This window comes from Ranitomeya imitator, chromosome 1 (assembly GCF_032444005.1).
Source record: "Ranitomeya imitator isolate aRanImi1 chromosome 1, aRanImi1.pri, whole genome shotgun sequence".
Taxonomy (NCBI): Eukaryota; Metazoa; Chordata; class Amphibia; order Anura; family Dendrobatidae; genus Ranitomeya; species Ranitomeya imitator.
Window position 1 is genome coordinate 1,024,368,026 of NC_091282.1, and position 15,978 is coordinate 1,024,384,003.

The 15,978-nt window shown below is 42.9% G+C and overlaps 1 protein-coding gene across 4 annotated transcripts in view; it reads left to right on the top strand.

The window, feature by feature from the left end:
• GAB1 (GRB2 associated binding protein 1) overlaps positions 1–15,978 on the top strand; it is a 131,978-nt gene that overhangs the window by 69,137 nt on the left and 46,863 nt on the right. For all 4 annotated transcript variants that reach the window (XM_069744005.1, XM_069744007.1, XM_069744006.1 and 1 more), the window contains exon 2: positions 7,768–8,062. In XM_069744005.1, coding sequence (XP_069600106.1) covers positions 7,768–8,062 — 295 coding nt within the window. The remainder of the gene's footprint in view (positions 1–7,767; positions 8,063–15,978) is intronic.

Sequence of the window (15,978 nt, forward strand, 5' to 3'; positions counted from 1 at the left end):
AACAGTTGAAGGATGTGTGCGCTGCTTCTAAGCTTATTTATCCATTACGTTGTAGTTTATTTTGGATTATAACCAAATTATTTTTTTTTTAAGTTTTTATTTGGGGGGGGGATTAAATGAATTACCTTTAGGTAAATTCAAGATACGGCCAGGAACGCTCTTCACCTCGGGCCTGAATATGTTAAATCCAGAAATAGAAGTGCTGTAAGAATGTGAGATATTCTCCAATAACAAAGAGTAATTTATGTGGAGTTTTGTGCAATCTGATGAAAACAGAGGCACTTTTGTGCTATGATTAGCATGGGTGCTGATGTCAGTTTGCTTGTCTGGCATTACGCTTTCTGCTCCTACTAAACTCTTCTTTGTACTGGCAGCCAGAAGACCTTTGTATCTGCCCTAGTAACGTGCACAGTTAGTCATTTGCTCCCCCCATTCTCGTGTAATCTGTGCCAGTCCCGAAGAGTGACCCACCATAAAGAGTAGCAGGTGCTTGTATCCTACAGAGCGCAGCGATCAGACATCTGAGGGAAGCACAAGGCCAGAAAGAGGCATTTTGATGAGTAATCCAAACGATTCAGACGTTATTTTTTGGGGAAGGGGAAATTGAGGATGTGTTGAAAAGGATGACTGTGTTGTAATGAAGTGACATGTTTGGCCTCTGACACTCATTCAAAACTTATCACTGTTATTCAATCTTCGAGGTTTAGGTCTTTATTTCTACGCAGTGCCAACATTTCCAACAGGAATGAAGGAGCTGGAGCTCTTAAAGGGATCGTCGTGTAGGCTTGGGGCTTTTAAAGGGATTGCCGTGTATAGGCTGGGGTTACACGGAGGCAAAGGTCGCACAAAAACTGTAGACGTCAGCGTTCACACATGACTGCTGCTACATTGTGGCAGTATAAACGTCAAGGTGTCGTATTTTGACCCAATAGACGAGCACGACAAGTAAGTAGGAAAAAAAATGGGACTTAGTTGGATTTTTTGTGACTTGGTTGTTACGGTAGCGTGGGTGTCGCAGATCGATACCATGTAGTTGTGGCGGCCCCAATTTAACGTACGGTAGGTCGCGTGATCCTTGCCTTAATCCATAGTGTTCAACTGTAGGAAATAAGAATCACTTATACTCTTCTACACGTGACATCGCAGCTACAGGGCTGCAGACAGTCGCTCAAAGTGGTAGACATGACGTCACTGCTGCAGACGGTCAGCAACGGCGTACGGTGAGGTTAGTACAGTGGAGTTTATTTTCTACAGCTGAAACCCTATGGATTAAAAAAAAAACCTGGCTAACTCCTTTTACATGTTAGTATTGGGAGGGAGTAGTGGTAATACAGTTACACACAAACTCATCCGCTGGAGCAAGAGCAGTAAGACATTGCAGTGTCCCTTGAAGGGGTCATCAGACTTATTAAAAAACTAGATGGCAGCCCGATTCTAAAGAATCGGGAGTCTAGAATCCATATATACTTGAAATTCGGCAGGAGCTTGAAGAGCAACGTCACTGGGCCCGCCTCCACGCAGTAGAAACTTGCTGTGAGGTAAAAATTCAAAAATCACACCAAAATGGCGGGCGGAGTGTGTCACAGTACGGCACGTTTCTGATTGGTCGCTCGCAGCAGGCGGCAACCAATCAGACACTGGACACTGTTGACGTCACTTATCTCCGGACATTAGCTCCGGACATTAGCTCCGGACATTAGCTCCGGACGGAAGTTGGCACAAATTGCAGGAAGTAGTATTCTAGGCAATTATATATAAGATGGAGTCAAGGAAGAAATTGCATAATATGATGATACTGATCATTCAGTAGCGATGTCCCTGACTACCTAAATGAGCAAACTCGTCGGTTTTGTACTGCTGCATCCAGTCACTGACCTCCGTGGTTTACTGCTGAGACTAGTGATTGGCTGCAGCAGTCGCGTGGATAGTATGGCGCATAATTGCTGCAGCAATTCAGTACGGACAGAATGGTGTCAGATCTACTAGTAATGGATTCTTATTTGATGCTGTTTATCCTCCTTGGTCCAATTTTTGAATAAGTTGCAAAACCCTTTTAGTGAAAATCTGTAAGAGGGATTTTACCACTCCGCTTCCCCCCCCCCCCCTCCCAAAAAAAAACAAACACAAAACTATTTTTATGCAAGTGTAGAGACAAGTCCAGCTATACCTTGACTGTGCTAGTATGTTCCTCCATTATTAGATTGTCAGTGTTTGAATTGCTATGCAAAAGAGGCTGAAGATTTTTTTTTTTATCTGAAGCCTCTGTCACTCCAGCTCTATTTCCCATAGTAACTGATGGCCTCTGACCAGTCAGTAGAACAAAAGCCGGCAGCCCTGGTCAGGGAATAGAGCTGGAGTGACAGAGGCTTCAGCCTCTTTTGCTTATCAGCTCAAACACTGACTTCTCTATCATGCTAATATTAATATTTAGGCTGTGTGCACATGTTGCGGTTTTTTTTCGTGTTTTTTTTGCGGTTTTTCCCGATAAAAACGCTATAAAACCGCATACAATAAGCATCCCATCATTTAGAATGAATTCCGCATGTTTTCTGCACATGATGCGTTTTTTTCCGCGAAAAAAACGCATCGCGGTAAAAAACGCAGCATGTTCATTAATTTTGCGTTTTTTTGCGGATTTCCCACTACAAAATGCATTGGGAAGTGTCCGAAAAAAAACGCGTCAAAACCGCGGCAAAAACGCATGCGGTTTTTTTGCGGATTTCTTGCAGAAAATGTCCGGTTTTTCTCAGGAATTTTCTGCGAGAAATCCTGAACGTGTGCACATAGCCTTAAGGTGTGAAATCCTACTGACAGATTCACTTTAAATCCCACAAATGATTCCCAATGGCATCAAATGACACGCAATTTGCGACAGGTTCTCCATTGTGAATTATTAAATGTACTAATGCATTTTATTTCTGACTAGCTGAAGAGCCCGGCGTTGCCTGGGCATAGTAAATATCTGTGGTTAGTTATAGCACCTCACTTCTCTTATTTTCCCATCACGCCTCTCATTTTCCCAATCACATCTTTCATTTCCCCCTCACATCTCTCATTTTCTCCCTCACTCCTCTCATTCCCCCCTAACACTTGTCATTTCAACCTCACATCTGTCATTTTCTGATCACTCCACTATTTTTCCTCACTCCTCTCATTTTGCACTCACACCTTTTCATTTTCACCTCACACCTCTCATTTTCACCTCATCACCTCAGTATATACATGTTTGTCATCTCCCTTATATATAGTATACATCTGTATGTCATCTCCTGTATATAGTATATACCTGTATGTCATCTCCCCTGTATATAGTATATACCTGCTGTGTCATCTCCCCTATATATAGCATATACCTGAATGTCATCTTCTATATATAGTATATACCTGTATGTCATCTCCTCCTGTATATAGTGTATACCTGTCATCTCCCCTGTATATAGTATATATCTGTGTCATCTCCTCCTGTATATAGTATATACCTGCATGTCATCTTCTATATATAGCATATACCTGTGTGTCATCTCCTCCTGTATATATATGTACCTGTATGTCATCTCCTCCTCTATATAGTATATACCTGTGTGTCATCTCTCCTGTATATAGTATATATCTGTGTGTCATCTCCCCTGTATATAGTATACCTGCATGTCATCTTCTATATATAGCATATACCTGTATGTCATCTCCTCCTGTATATAGTATATACCTGTAGGTCATCTGCTCCTGTATATAGTATATACGTGTCATCTCCTCCTGTATATAGTATATACCTGTATGTCATCTCCTGTGTATATTTCTGTACCTGTATGTCATCTCCTCCTCTATATAGTATATACGTGTGTCATCTCTCCTGTATATAGTATATATCTGTGTCATCTCCCCTGTATATAGTATATACCTGTGTGTCATCTCCTCCTGTATTAGACCTCGTTCACACGTTATTTGCTCAGTATTTTTACCTCAGTATTTGTAAGCTAAATTGGCAGCCTGATAAATCCCCAGCCAACAGGAAGCCCCCCCCCCGGCAGTATATATTAGCTCACACATACACATAATAGACAGGTCATGTGACTGACAGCTGCCGTATTTCCTATATGGTACATTTGTTGTAGTTTGTCTGCTTATTAATCAGATTTTTATTTTTGAAGGATAATACCAGACTTGTGTGTGTTTTAGGGCGAGTTTCGTTTGTCAAGTTGTGTGTGTTGAGTTGCGTGTGGCGACATGCATGTAACGACTTTTGTGAGATGAGTTTTGTGTGGCCACATGCGTGTAGCAACTTTTTGTGTGTCGAGTTGCGACAGGTTAGTGTAGCAAGTTGTGTGCAGCAAGTTTTGTGCATGGCGAGTTTTGCGCGTGGCGAGTTTTATGTCTGGTGCCTTTTGAGTATGTGCAAGTTTTGTGTGAGGCAACTTTTGCATGTGTTGCAACTTTTGTGCATGTGGCAATTTTTCCGCGTGTGCAAGTTTTGCGTGTGGCAAGTTTTCCATGAGGTGAGTTTTGCACTTGTGGTGAGTTTTGCAAGAGCCTAGTTTTTGCATGTGGCGAGTTCTGCGCGTGGCGAGTTTTGAGTGACGACTTTTGTTTCGACTTTTATGTGGCGAGGTTGGTGTATTTGTGGTGAAATGTGTGCTGAGGGTAATATGTGTTCAAGCACGTAGTAGTGTGTGGCGCATTTTGTGTGTGTGTTCATGTCCCCGTGTGTGGTGAGTATCCCATGTCGGGGCCCCACCTTGGCAACTGTACGGTATATACTCTTTGGCGCCATCGCTCTCATTCTTTAAGTCCCCCTTGTTCACATCTGGCAGCTGTCAATTTGCCTCCTACACTTTTCCTTTCATTTTTTCCCATTATGTAGATAGGGGCAAAATTGTTTGGTGAATTGGAAAGCACGGGGTTAAAATTTCACCTCACAACATAGCCTATGACGCTCTCAGGGTCCAGACGTGTGACTGTGCAAAATTTTGTGGCTGTAGCTGCGACGCTTTCAACACTTTTCCTTTCACTTTTTCCCCATTACAGTGGGGCAAAAAAGTATTTAGTCAGTCAGCAATAGTGCAAGTTCCACCACTTAAAAAGATGAGAGGCGTCTGTAATTTACATCATAGGTAGACCTCAACTATGGGAGACAAACTGAGAAAAAAAAATCCAGAAAATCATTGTCTGTTTTTTAACATTTAATTTGCATATTATGGTGGAAAATAAGTATTTGGTCAGAAACAAAATTTCATCTCAATACTTTGTAATATATCCTTTGCTGGCAATGACAGAGGTCAAACGTTTTCTGTAAGTCTTCACAAGGTTGCCACACACTGTTGTTGGTATGTTGGCCCATTCCTCCATGCAGATCTCCTCTAGAGCAGTGATGTTTTTGGCTTTTCGCTTGGCAACACGGACTTTCAACTCCCTCCAAAGGTTTTCTATAGGGTTGAGATCTGGAGACTGGCTAGGCCACTCCAGGACCTTGAAATGCTTCTTACGAAGCCACTCCTTCGTTGCCCTGGCGGTGTGCTTTGGATTATTGTCATGTTGAAAGACCCAGCCACGTTTCATCTTCAATGCCCTTGCTGATGGAAGGAGGTTTGCACTCAAAATCTCACGATACATGGCCCCATTCATTCTGTCATGTACCCGGATCAGTCGTCCTGGCCCCTTTGCAGAGAAACAGCCCCAAAGCATGATGTTTCCACCACCATGCTTTACAGTAGGTATGGTGTTTGATGGATGCAACTCAGTATTCTTTTTCCTCCAAACACGACAAGTTGTGTTTCTACCAAACAGTTCCAGTTTAGTTTCATCAGACCATAGGACATTCTCCCAAAACTCCTCTGGATCATCCAAATGCTCTCTAGCAAACTTCAGACGGGCCCGGACATGTACTGGCTTAAGCAGTGGGACACGTCTGGCACTGCAGGATCTGAGTCCATGGTGGCGTAGTGTGTTACTTATGGTAGGCCTTGTTACATTGGTCCCAGCTCTCTGCAGTTCATTCACTAGGTCCCCCCGCGTGGTTCTGGGATTTTTGCTCTCCGTTCTTGTGATCATTCTGACCCCACGGGGTAGGATTTTGCGTGGAGCCCCAGATCGAGGGAGATTATCAGTGGTCTTGTATGTCTTCCATTTTCTAATTATTGCTCCCACTGTTGATTTCTTCACTCCAAGCTGGTTGGCTATTGCAGATTCAGTCTTCCCAGCCTGATGCAGGGCTACAATTTTGTTTCTGGTGTCCTTTGACAGCTCTTTGGTCTTCACCATAGTGGAGTTTGGAGTCAGACTGTTTGAGGGTGTGCACAGGTGTCTTTTTATACTGATAACAAGTTTAAACAGGTGCCATTACTACAGGTAATGAGTGGAGGAAAGAGGAGACTCTTAAAGAAGAAGTTACAGGTCTGTGAGAGCCAGAAATCTTGATTGTTTGTTTCTGACCAAATACTTATTTTCCACCATAATATGCAAATAAAATGTTAAAAAAACAGACAATGTGATTTTCTGGATTTTTTTTTCTCAGTTTGTCTCCCATAGTTGAGGTCTACCTATGATGTAAATTACAGACGCCTCTCATCTTTTTAAGTGGTGGAACTTGCACTATTGCTGACTGACTAAATACTTTTTTGCCCCACTGTATGTAGATAGGGGCAAAATTGTTTGGTGAATTGGAAAGCACGGGGTTAAAATTTCGCCTCACAACATAGCCTATAAAGCTATATTCACACTTTGCGGATTTTGCTGCGGATCCGCAGCGGATTTGACCGCTGCAGATCCGCAGCAGTTTCCCATGAGTTTACAGAACAATGTAAACCTATGGGAAACAAAAAACGCAGTGCACATGCTGCGGAAAAAACCGCGCGGAAACGCTGCGGATTACATTCCGCAGCATGTCACTTCTTTTCTGCGGATTTTCACCTGCTCCAATAGAAAACTGCAGATGAAAATCCGCAGAAGAAACCGCAGTAAAAAACGCGATAAATCCGCAGTAAAAACCGCGACGGGTTTTCACTGCGGATTTAGGAATTCTGCTGCGGAAAAATCCGCAGTGGAATCTGCAAAGTGTGCACATAGCCTAACGCTCTCGGGGTCCAGACGTGTGACTGCAACATTTTGTGGCTGTAGCTGCGACGGTGCAGATGCCAATCCCGGACATACATACCTACACACACACACACACACACACACACACACACACACACACACACACACACACACACACACACACACACACACACACACACACAGCTTTATATATTAGATGGCTTTGTGGAAGACCCCTTCAGTTCCCTCTTATGGCTCTAGTGGAGTTTTCGTCGCAGGGCTGTGATGTTTAACCCCCTTCTATGAATAGAATAGTGTCTAGCTTGAAGGAAGCTGGCTGTCTTGCTCGGTTCATTAGCTAAGCCAGTCCCCTTCCTGGTTATAGCTTTTGGTGAGACGGATAACTAAACTGGCCTAGGTAATGAGCTTAGCCACACAGCCAGCTCCATTTCACGCTCTTTAGCCTCAGGCCAAGACCCCTGTGTTGGTAACGTGGCTCTGGCACTTGTTTGGTCACTGGTGTCCAATACTGAACTTTTGATTTGCACACGTCCGGACCTGTAGACTTGGGGCCCATTTCCTAAAATGTTGTAGTTGCAGATAAAAGGGAAGTACAGAGACCAGGAATTGTGAAGTACTATTTTGAGCTGCAGAGAGCCGCTGTATTGCTTGCTCCAAATCCAGTGTTTCTTTGTAATGACGCCTGATGTGTAAGATGACGTCTCCCTTCTTTTCTAGGCATGGAAGCGCAGGTGGTTCATCCTTCGCAGTGGACGCCTAACCGGAGATCCTGATGTGCTCGAGTACTACAAGAATGACCACGCTAAGAAGCCGATTCGGATTATTGACTTGAACCTCTGTGAGCAAGTTGATGCTGGACTGGTTTTCCCCAAAAAAGAGTTTGAACATAGTTATATTTTTGATATCAAAACCATCGATCGGATATTTTATTTAGTGGCCGAAAGCGAAGAGGAAATGAATCGGTGGGTGCGAAGCATATGTGACATCTGCGGATTCAATCCCACTGAAGAAGGTAAGGCTGGTTGTGAAGCAAAGCCGTTTGCCATGTTTGGGAGTGCTCACATTGACGGGACACTCGTCTGTTACCTGTCTCATGGTGTATGCCTTGTAGCACGTCGCGGTAATTAAAGCTGCCCAATGTCCTGATTGAAAGTGCGGCATGATTACTCGTGCTATTGAAATAGCAATTGGATAGGATTTGCTGCAAATGCCTTACGCTGAGATGCAAGAAATGTATCAATTATTGATTTGTCACTTATGGTTTTTCCTAGGACCTCAGAATAAAACAAAGATTAAAAACAATCTCTCAGCAGGTTTTTGCTATGTAATCTGAGAGAAACATGATGTAGGGGCTGATACCCTGATTCCCGTAATGTCACTTAGCATCTTGCTGTAGTTTGAATACAATCAGTGTTTTATCAGCAAGAGATTATCATCACTGTTAAGCTAATCTGTGTAACCTCGCCCCCACCACTGATTGGCAACTTACTGACCATGTGCATTGTACACAGGATGCTGCCAATAGGAGGTGAGAAAATGGGGATTTTATCAAAACTGCACCAAGCAGCCCTAAGTGAATCAGGTTCTCTGCCCCTACATTATGTTGACCGTTTCCCTGTAACACAAGAGGGCATCTATTTCTCTAGCAGACAGATCACGATCTCATGGGTTTATGATTAGTGATGAGCGAACGTGCTCGGTTAAGGTGTTATCCTAGCATGCTCAGGTGCTCCTTGTATGTATACAATGTGGTTTGTATGTGTGTGTGTGTGTATATATATATATATATATATATATATATATATATATATAATATCCTGCCACTTCCTCCGGCAGTGATCCCCGAGACTTATTAGTCACATTTATAGATCCCTTGTAATCTTATTATATTCTTCTCAAAAGCAAACAAAGTGCGACTTGTAGCTCCGAAGTGTTGTCCACATTGATTGCTTCTTTCTACTTTGAGATTGTCGTTTCTATTTTCTGAACCATAAAGTGTCTTCAGGTTTCTCCATCTTTTCACATAAGCCTTATGATAATAATCTCACTTTTTTTGCTTGAAGAAATCACCTTGGCTCTAATGCATGAATTACACATTTGTCACAGTCTTTCTTCTATGACGGTGAAGAAGTAGCTCCTGTTGGCAGCATACAATTATTACCATGAAGGTACCAATTTAGCCTCTTCTTATTTCATGTATGCTTGTAAGGACTGCGAGAGGCTGGTGATACTCGTGTGTTCTGAAGGCATCGATCTGACCATGGGATGCGTAGAACTACATTTTGGCTGGCGCTCCTCTGTGGCTGTCGGTCGTGATGGGCATTTCCTAGGGACGATGAGGCTGATTTGGCATTCAGATGGATTAACCTTGGCCTGGAGGGGACAGCTCATAGCTCATTGTGCAGGGCTGTGGAGTCGGTATAAAATGGACCGACTCCTAAAAGATATAATAAATTGGGTACAGCAGTACAATGCAGGATGTGCTGAACATTTTTACATTCTAATTTGGGAAAGTTATGAATTGTACTGTAAGGCCATGTTCACACAGTGCGTTTTTTACTGCGGAACCGCAGCGGTTTTGCCGCTGCGGTTCCGCAGCTGTTTTCCATGCAGGGTACATAACAATGTAACCCTATGGAAAACAGTCACTGCTGTGCACATGATCCGTAATTTCGTTTAAAAAGCCGCGCAGAATAGCTGCGGCAAAAAAGGAGCATGTCACTTCTTTTTCCTGAACCGCAGCGGTTCTGCACCCATAGACCTCCATTGTGAGGTCAAAATCGCAGTAAAACCCGCAGATCAAAAATATATCTGCGGGTTTTACTGCGATTTGATGTGCAGAACCGCTGCAGCAGGAAGTGCGGGGGAGCGGGCGGAAGTGCGTGGGCGGAGTGTGGCTGCCCCCCCGTGCTCCGATCCCGCCCCCCCGTGCTCCGATGCCCCCCCCCCGTGCTCCGATGCCCCCCCCCCCCCCAGTGCTCCGATGCCCCCCCCCCGTGCCCTAATCTCCCCCCCTTATACTTACCCGGCGTCCCGGTGTCCGTCCGGCCGTCTTCTCCCTGGGCGCCGCCATCTTGCAAAATGGCGGGCGCATGCGCAGTGCGTCCGCCGAATCTGCCGGCCGGCAGATTCGCTCCAAAATGCATTTTGATCACTGAGATATAACCTATCTCAGTGATCAAAATAAAAAAAATAGTAAATGACACCCCCCCCACTTTGTCACCCCCATTGGTAGGGACAATAAAAAAATTAAGAATTTTTTTTTTTTTTTCCACTAAGGTTAGGGGTTAGGGTTAGGGGTTAGGGTTAGGGGTTAGGGGTAGGGTTAGGGGTAGGGTTAGGGTTAGGGGTAGGGTTAGGGTATTTTCAGCCATTTTAGCCCTAAAAAGCTTCCTAGGAAACACACAGTCTCTGCATAGAAAACTGCATAAAAAAAGATAAAAAAACGCATCAAAAAACGCATCAAAAAAGGACAAAAAAAGGACCAAAAAAACGACCTGCGTTTTCTGTCAAGAGCTGCAGTTTTTTAAAAAAACTGTCCTGAAAAAAAAAAGGATGGAAATCCTGAACGTGTGAACATACCCTAAATGTCTGATCTGTTCCTGATCTAAGGATCTCGGCTTTTAGATGAGATGAATCTGTGCTGCACTTTATGCACATGCTCAGTAGTGACCAGTGCTGTGGGGGGTAAGAGTCAGGGAAATTAAAGAGTCGGAGGTTTGGCTTGCCGACCCCACATCCCTGGCAGTAAGTCCATATATCCCATGGTTTCCTCCATCTTCAGTCCAATTGGCAGGAACGGCGAGTATTAGGCGGTGTTTGGAGACCGAGCGTGTACGTGGAGGGTCACTTTAATTTACCACGTGGCAGCTTCTCATGTCTTTTTATTGTCTGTTCTTTATGTAGGAAAACTGCAGCCTCGTATCGGCTGCAACCTCCAATGATCCTACTGGAACAAGTTCTTATATATATAAAAAAAAATATATATATTTTTTTCCCATTTTGTTGCACTCTAAGGGGTTAAATATTGGCTCCAGGAGATGCCAATTTTCTGACTTTGTAAGAAGTCATTCAGGCATATGGAGTACCATTATAACCGGACAGTAAGGCTATGTTCTCCCTTTTTTTTTACGCAAATGTTAAGCTATGTTTTACAGTACCAGCAAATGCTATGTGATATCAGAAATCTCATGCACACACATTGGATTTTTTCTCCTGACTGCAAACTGCAGCCTGTCACTTCTTCCCGCAGAATTTTGTCACCCATAGAAAGCAATGAGTAAGTGCAGAAAAGCAGCAAACACAGGTTTTGCTTAATTTTTTGGTACAAAAACCTAAGAAAGTTGCATAGTTTTTTTGCGGGCACTAAACTCTATCAGCATGCAAAAGAGACAACAAAAATACAGCAAATGCGCAGCAAAATCTGCGTTTTGTAATCAGCTTCATTACTGCCAAGAGCAGGTTTTGCCTGCAGAAAAAAAACGCATAAAAAACGCAACGTGTGAACATAGCTTACTGCCTCCATCATCTATGTGGAATATTGCACTTCCTGCAGCTCCAGCTTCCATTATATTATAATGTAAATGTGACTACTCAATCAGAAAGGCAAATGATATGTGAAGAATAAATAGAATATGAGCTCATAGTTATAGCAAAGTCCATGAAGTTCGACCTATTTTCACTGCTCTAGTGATCCATATTAGAGATGGGCGAACCCGAACAGTAAAGTTTCTCTGGCTGTCATCTGCTTGACAGCACGGAACACACCCGCGGCTCTGATCAGCAGTAAGATTAATATCACAGGTCAGTGTACAGCGGTTCTTCTTACCTCCAGTCACAGCTGCGGGCCCACGCTGTTACCTGAAAGTTTACCTCCGATCACTGATGGGACTACTACTCCAATCAGCCTACGCCTGCTGCCACTAATAACAGTGAGAGCAGATGGGAGTATTTATCAGTAACATCAAGCCAACGGGTTAGTAATGGAGAGGCGTCTATAATACAGCTATCCATTACTAATCCTATAGCTGTATTGTAAATAAAAACATAGCCAGAACAAAGTCTTTATATACTCCCCTAACATCTTATAGATGTTTCTCCATTCCTAATCCGTGGGCTTGATGTCACCAGGCAATGCAAAGGTGACATCAACGCCACAAATTTCAATCCCACTTGTCACTGCCACAGAGCAAGTGGGAAGAGTCGGGCAGAATTAGGAGTTGCAGCCTCAAAATGCTGACTGTAATGTACTCCCTGCCAGCATTCTGCACCGTTGCCTAGATACCACACTTGGGCATGTGACCTGCACTCTCCTGATTCTGGAGGAGCTGGTCACAGTGTTTTCCTATCCAAAGACTCCATGTAAAGTCACAACTGATGCCATGCCCAGTCTCTGCCAGACTCCCCTACTGCCTCCTGCTTCAGCCTTCCTTGAGGACACACAGTAAAAGGCAGCAATGGCATGACTCGGCTGATTGGACTAACCAGTCTGTCAGGGCCGGGGTCACGGTTACAGCCGCTGCTCTATATTCTCAGTGCGGTAACTGAACTGTCGCCGCCCCTTGACTGACTGAATGCTGTCAGGGAAAATAAAGTTAATTGTCAGTAACAACCTATCCAATGCACACCGGCAAAGAAATTAAACCATTTATGTCCATAATTTAATTTGTGTAATAATGAGACCTGACACAGGGACATAGTATTGAACACGCTTTACTAAAATGTAATTAACCCCTTTCTGACCTCGGACGGGATAGTACGTCCGAGGTCAGAAGCCCCGCTTTGATGCTAGCTCCGGCGGTGAGCCCGCATCAAAGCTGGGACATGTCAGCTGTTGTGAACAGCTGACATGTGCCCGTAATAGGCGCGGGCAGAATCGCGATCTGCCCGCGCCTATTAACTAGTTAAATGCCGCTGTCAAACGCAGACAGCGGCATTTAACTACCGCTTCCGACCGGGCAGACGGAAATGATCGCATCGCCGACCCCGTCACATGATCGGAGGTCGGCGATGCTTGTACATTGTAACCATAGAGGTCCTTGAGACCTCTATGGTTACTGATCGCCAGTAGCTGTGAGCGCCACCCTGTGGTCGGCGCTCACAGTACACCTGCAATTCTGCTACATAGCAGCGAACATCAGAGTAGCAGAGGCGATCGTATTGTGCCAGCTTCTAGCCTCCCATGGAGGCTATTGAAGCATGGCAAAAGTAAAAAAAAAAAAAAAAAAAAAAAAAATGTGAAAAAAATAAAAAAATATATAAAAGTTTAAATCACCCCCCTTTCGCCCCAGTCAAAATAAATCAATAAAAAAAAAATCAAACTTACACATATTTGGTATCGCCGTTTTCAGAATCGCCCGATCTATCAATAAAAAAAAGCATTAACCTGATCGCTAAACGGCGTAGCGAGAAAAAAATTCAAAATGCCAGAATTAAGTTTTTTGGTCGCTGAGACATTGCATTAAAATGCAATAACGGGCGATCAAAAGAACGTATCTGCACCGAAATGGTATAATTAAAAACGCCAGCTCGGAACACAAAAAGTAAGCCCTCAACCGACCCCAGAGCATGAAAAATGGAGACGCTACGGGTATCGGAAAATGGCACAAATTTTTTTTTTTTTTTTTTTTTTTAGCAAAGTTTGGATTTTTTTTTCACCACTTAGATAAAAAATAACCTAGTCAAGTTTGGTGTCTATGAACTCGTACTGACCTGGAGAATCATAATGGCAGGTCAGTTTTAGCATTTAGTGAACCTAGCAAAAAAAGCCAAACAAAAGACCAGTGTGGGATTGCACTTTTTTTGCAATTTCACTGCACTTGGAATTTTTTTCCCGTTTTCTAGTACACGACATGGTAAAACCAATGATGTTGTTCAAAAGTACAACTCGTTCTGCAAAAAATAAGCCCTCACATGGCCATATTGACAGAAAAATAAAAAAGTTATGGCTCTGGGAAGGAGGGGAGCGAAAAACGAACTCGGAAAAATGGAAAATCCCAAGGTCATGAAGGGGTTAATACCTCATGCAAAAGTCTCTATTGTGATGACACCTTCAAGCGACCTCCTGTATGGAGAAACTAGTCGCATGCATTGCTCAGGTTTGATTTTGGCCCATTCTTCCACAAAAACATTCTTGAAATCCTGACTTCCGTGGGCTCTTTCTGTGAACTCTGAGTTTTAATTCCTTCCATACATTTTCTATTGGATTCAGGTCAGGTGATTGGCTGGGCCATTCTAGAAACTTTACTTCATTTCTCTGAAACCAATTGAGTGTTTTCTTGGCTGTGTTTTTGGATCACTTTCAGCACCTGTTCACACTCAGGCTATGTTTGGATGTGCAGGTCAGGTTTTTGAAATGTATTTTTGGATCACTTGTCTTGTTAAAATGTCCACCCTCGTTTCATGTTGATCATTCTGGTAGATGGCAAAAGATTTTTTTTTCAAGAATATCTTTGTACATTTGTCTATTCATCCTTCCTTCAATTATATGAAGTTTGCCAGTACCATATGCTGAAAACAGCCCCACACCATGATGTTCCCACCTCCAAACTTCACTGTTGGTATGGTGTTTTGGGGGTGATATGCAGTGCCTTTTGGCCTCCAAACACGGTGTGTATGTGGCATGAAGGTTGAGTGCATTACCTGCTGATTTGGACAACTCTTGTGATAATTCTTTTTACTCCTCTGTCTGAAATCTTGCAGGGACCACCTTGCCATGGCTGGTGTATGGTGAAATGATGATCTTTCCATTTCCGGATTATTGCTCCAATAGTTCTCACTGGAGCCATCAGTAGTTTAGAAATTATTTTGTAACCAATGCCATCAGTGTGTTTTGCAGCACTATGGTTGTGAAGGTCTCCAGACAGCTCACTGGTTTTACCCATCATGAGATGTTTCTTGTGTGGCACCTTAGTAGTGTGACGCCTTTATTTATAGGCCATCAGTGTAACCAGCTGATATTATTTTCACTAAGTTATGGGATTGCTTTCTAATTACTGATAGATTTCAGCTGGTGTCACGACTTTTCATGGCTTATTGTGTTTAATTATTTTTCCCTGTGTAACTTCTTATTATTACACGTACCGTAACTTTCATTCCTGAACATCTATGGTTTGATTTCTTTGCATTATGTGAATTGGATATGTTGTAACCGATATCTGGTGAGAATTTCTTGTCCATAGCACTGTTAGAAATATATTTACTTAAAAAAAATAGATGACCTGTGTGTAATAAATAAAAAAAAAAAAAAAAAATATATATATATATATATATATATATATATATATATATATATATATATATATATATATATATATATATATATATATATATATATATATATATATATATATATATATTTATTTTATAACAGCCAATGACGGGGCTGGGGCAGATACTAACAGCCAATGAGTGGGCAGGGTTGGGGCAGATACTAGCAGCCAATGAGTGTGCAGTGGGCTGGACAGTGACCTTAATGTGTTCTCCAGCTGTAGGAAGTAATAATATGCCATTACTTTTGGATTGGTGAGGATATGAACCTCACTGCTGGGACCCCCATCAGGCCACCAAAAGACGAGTTCACAGTTTCCCTGCACATACAGATTTTTAGACATTTATACATCTTGTTAAGGTTAAACCAGAATTTTGCTTATGTTTTTTTTGTTTGCTTTTTATTAAAGCTAGTTGTCCAGTACTTGAATATTAATGATAGGTGATCAGTAGATCCAGCAATGACTTGTTTTCAGCTGCCATTGTATTGGGAAGTACACGGTATTCTGGGCTCTGACAGCCCCATACACTGTAGTGGAGGTAATCGGACACTGTGCTTAGATCATTCACTCCACTGGGAGCGGAGCTGTAGCACCAGTAAGGCAATTCTGTATCGTGTTAACGTCCTGCATTATCCACAGTGAAAGCCTTTACAGCCCG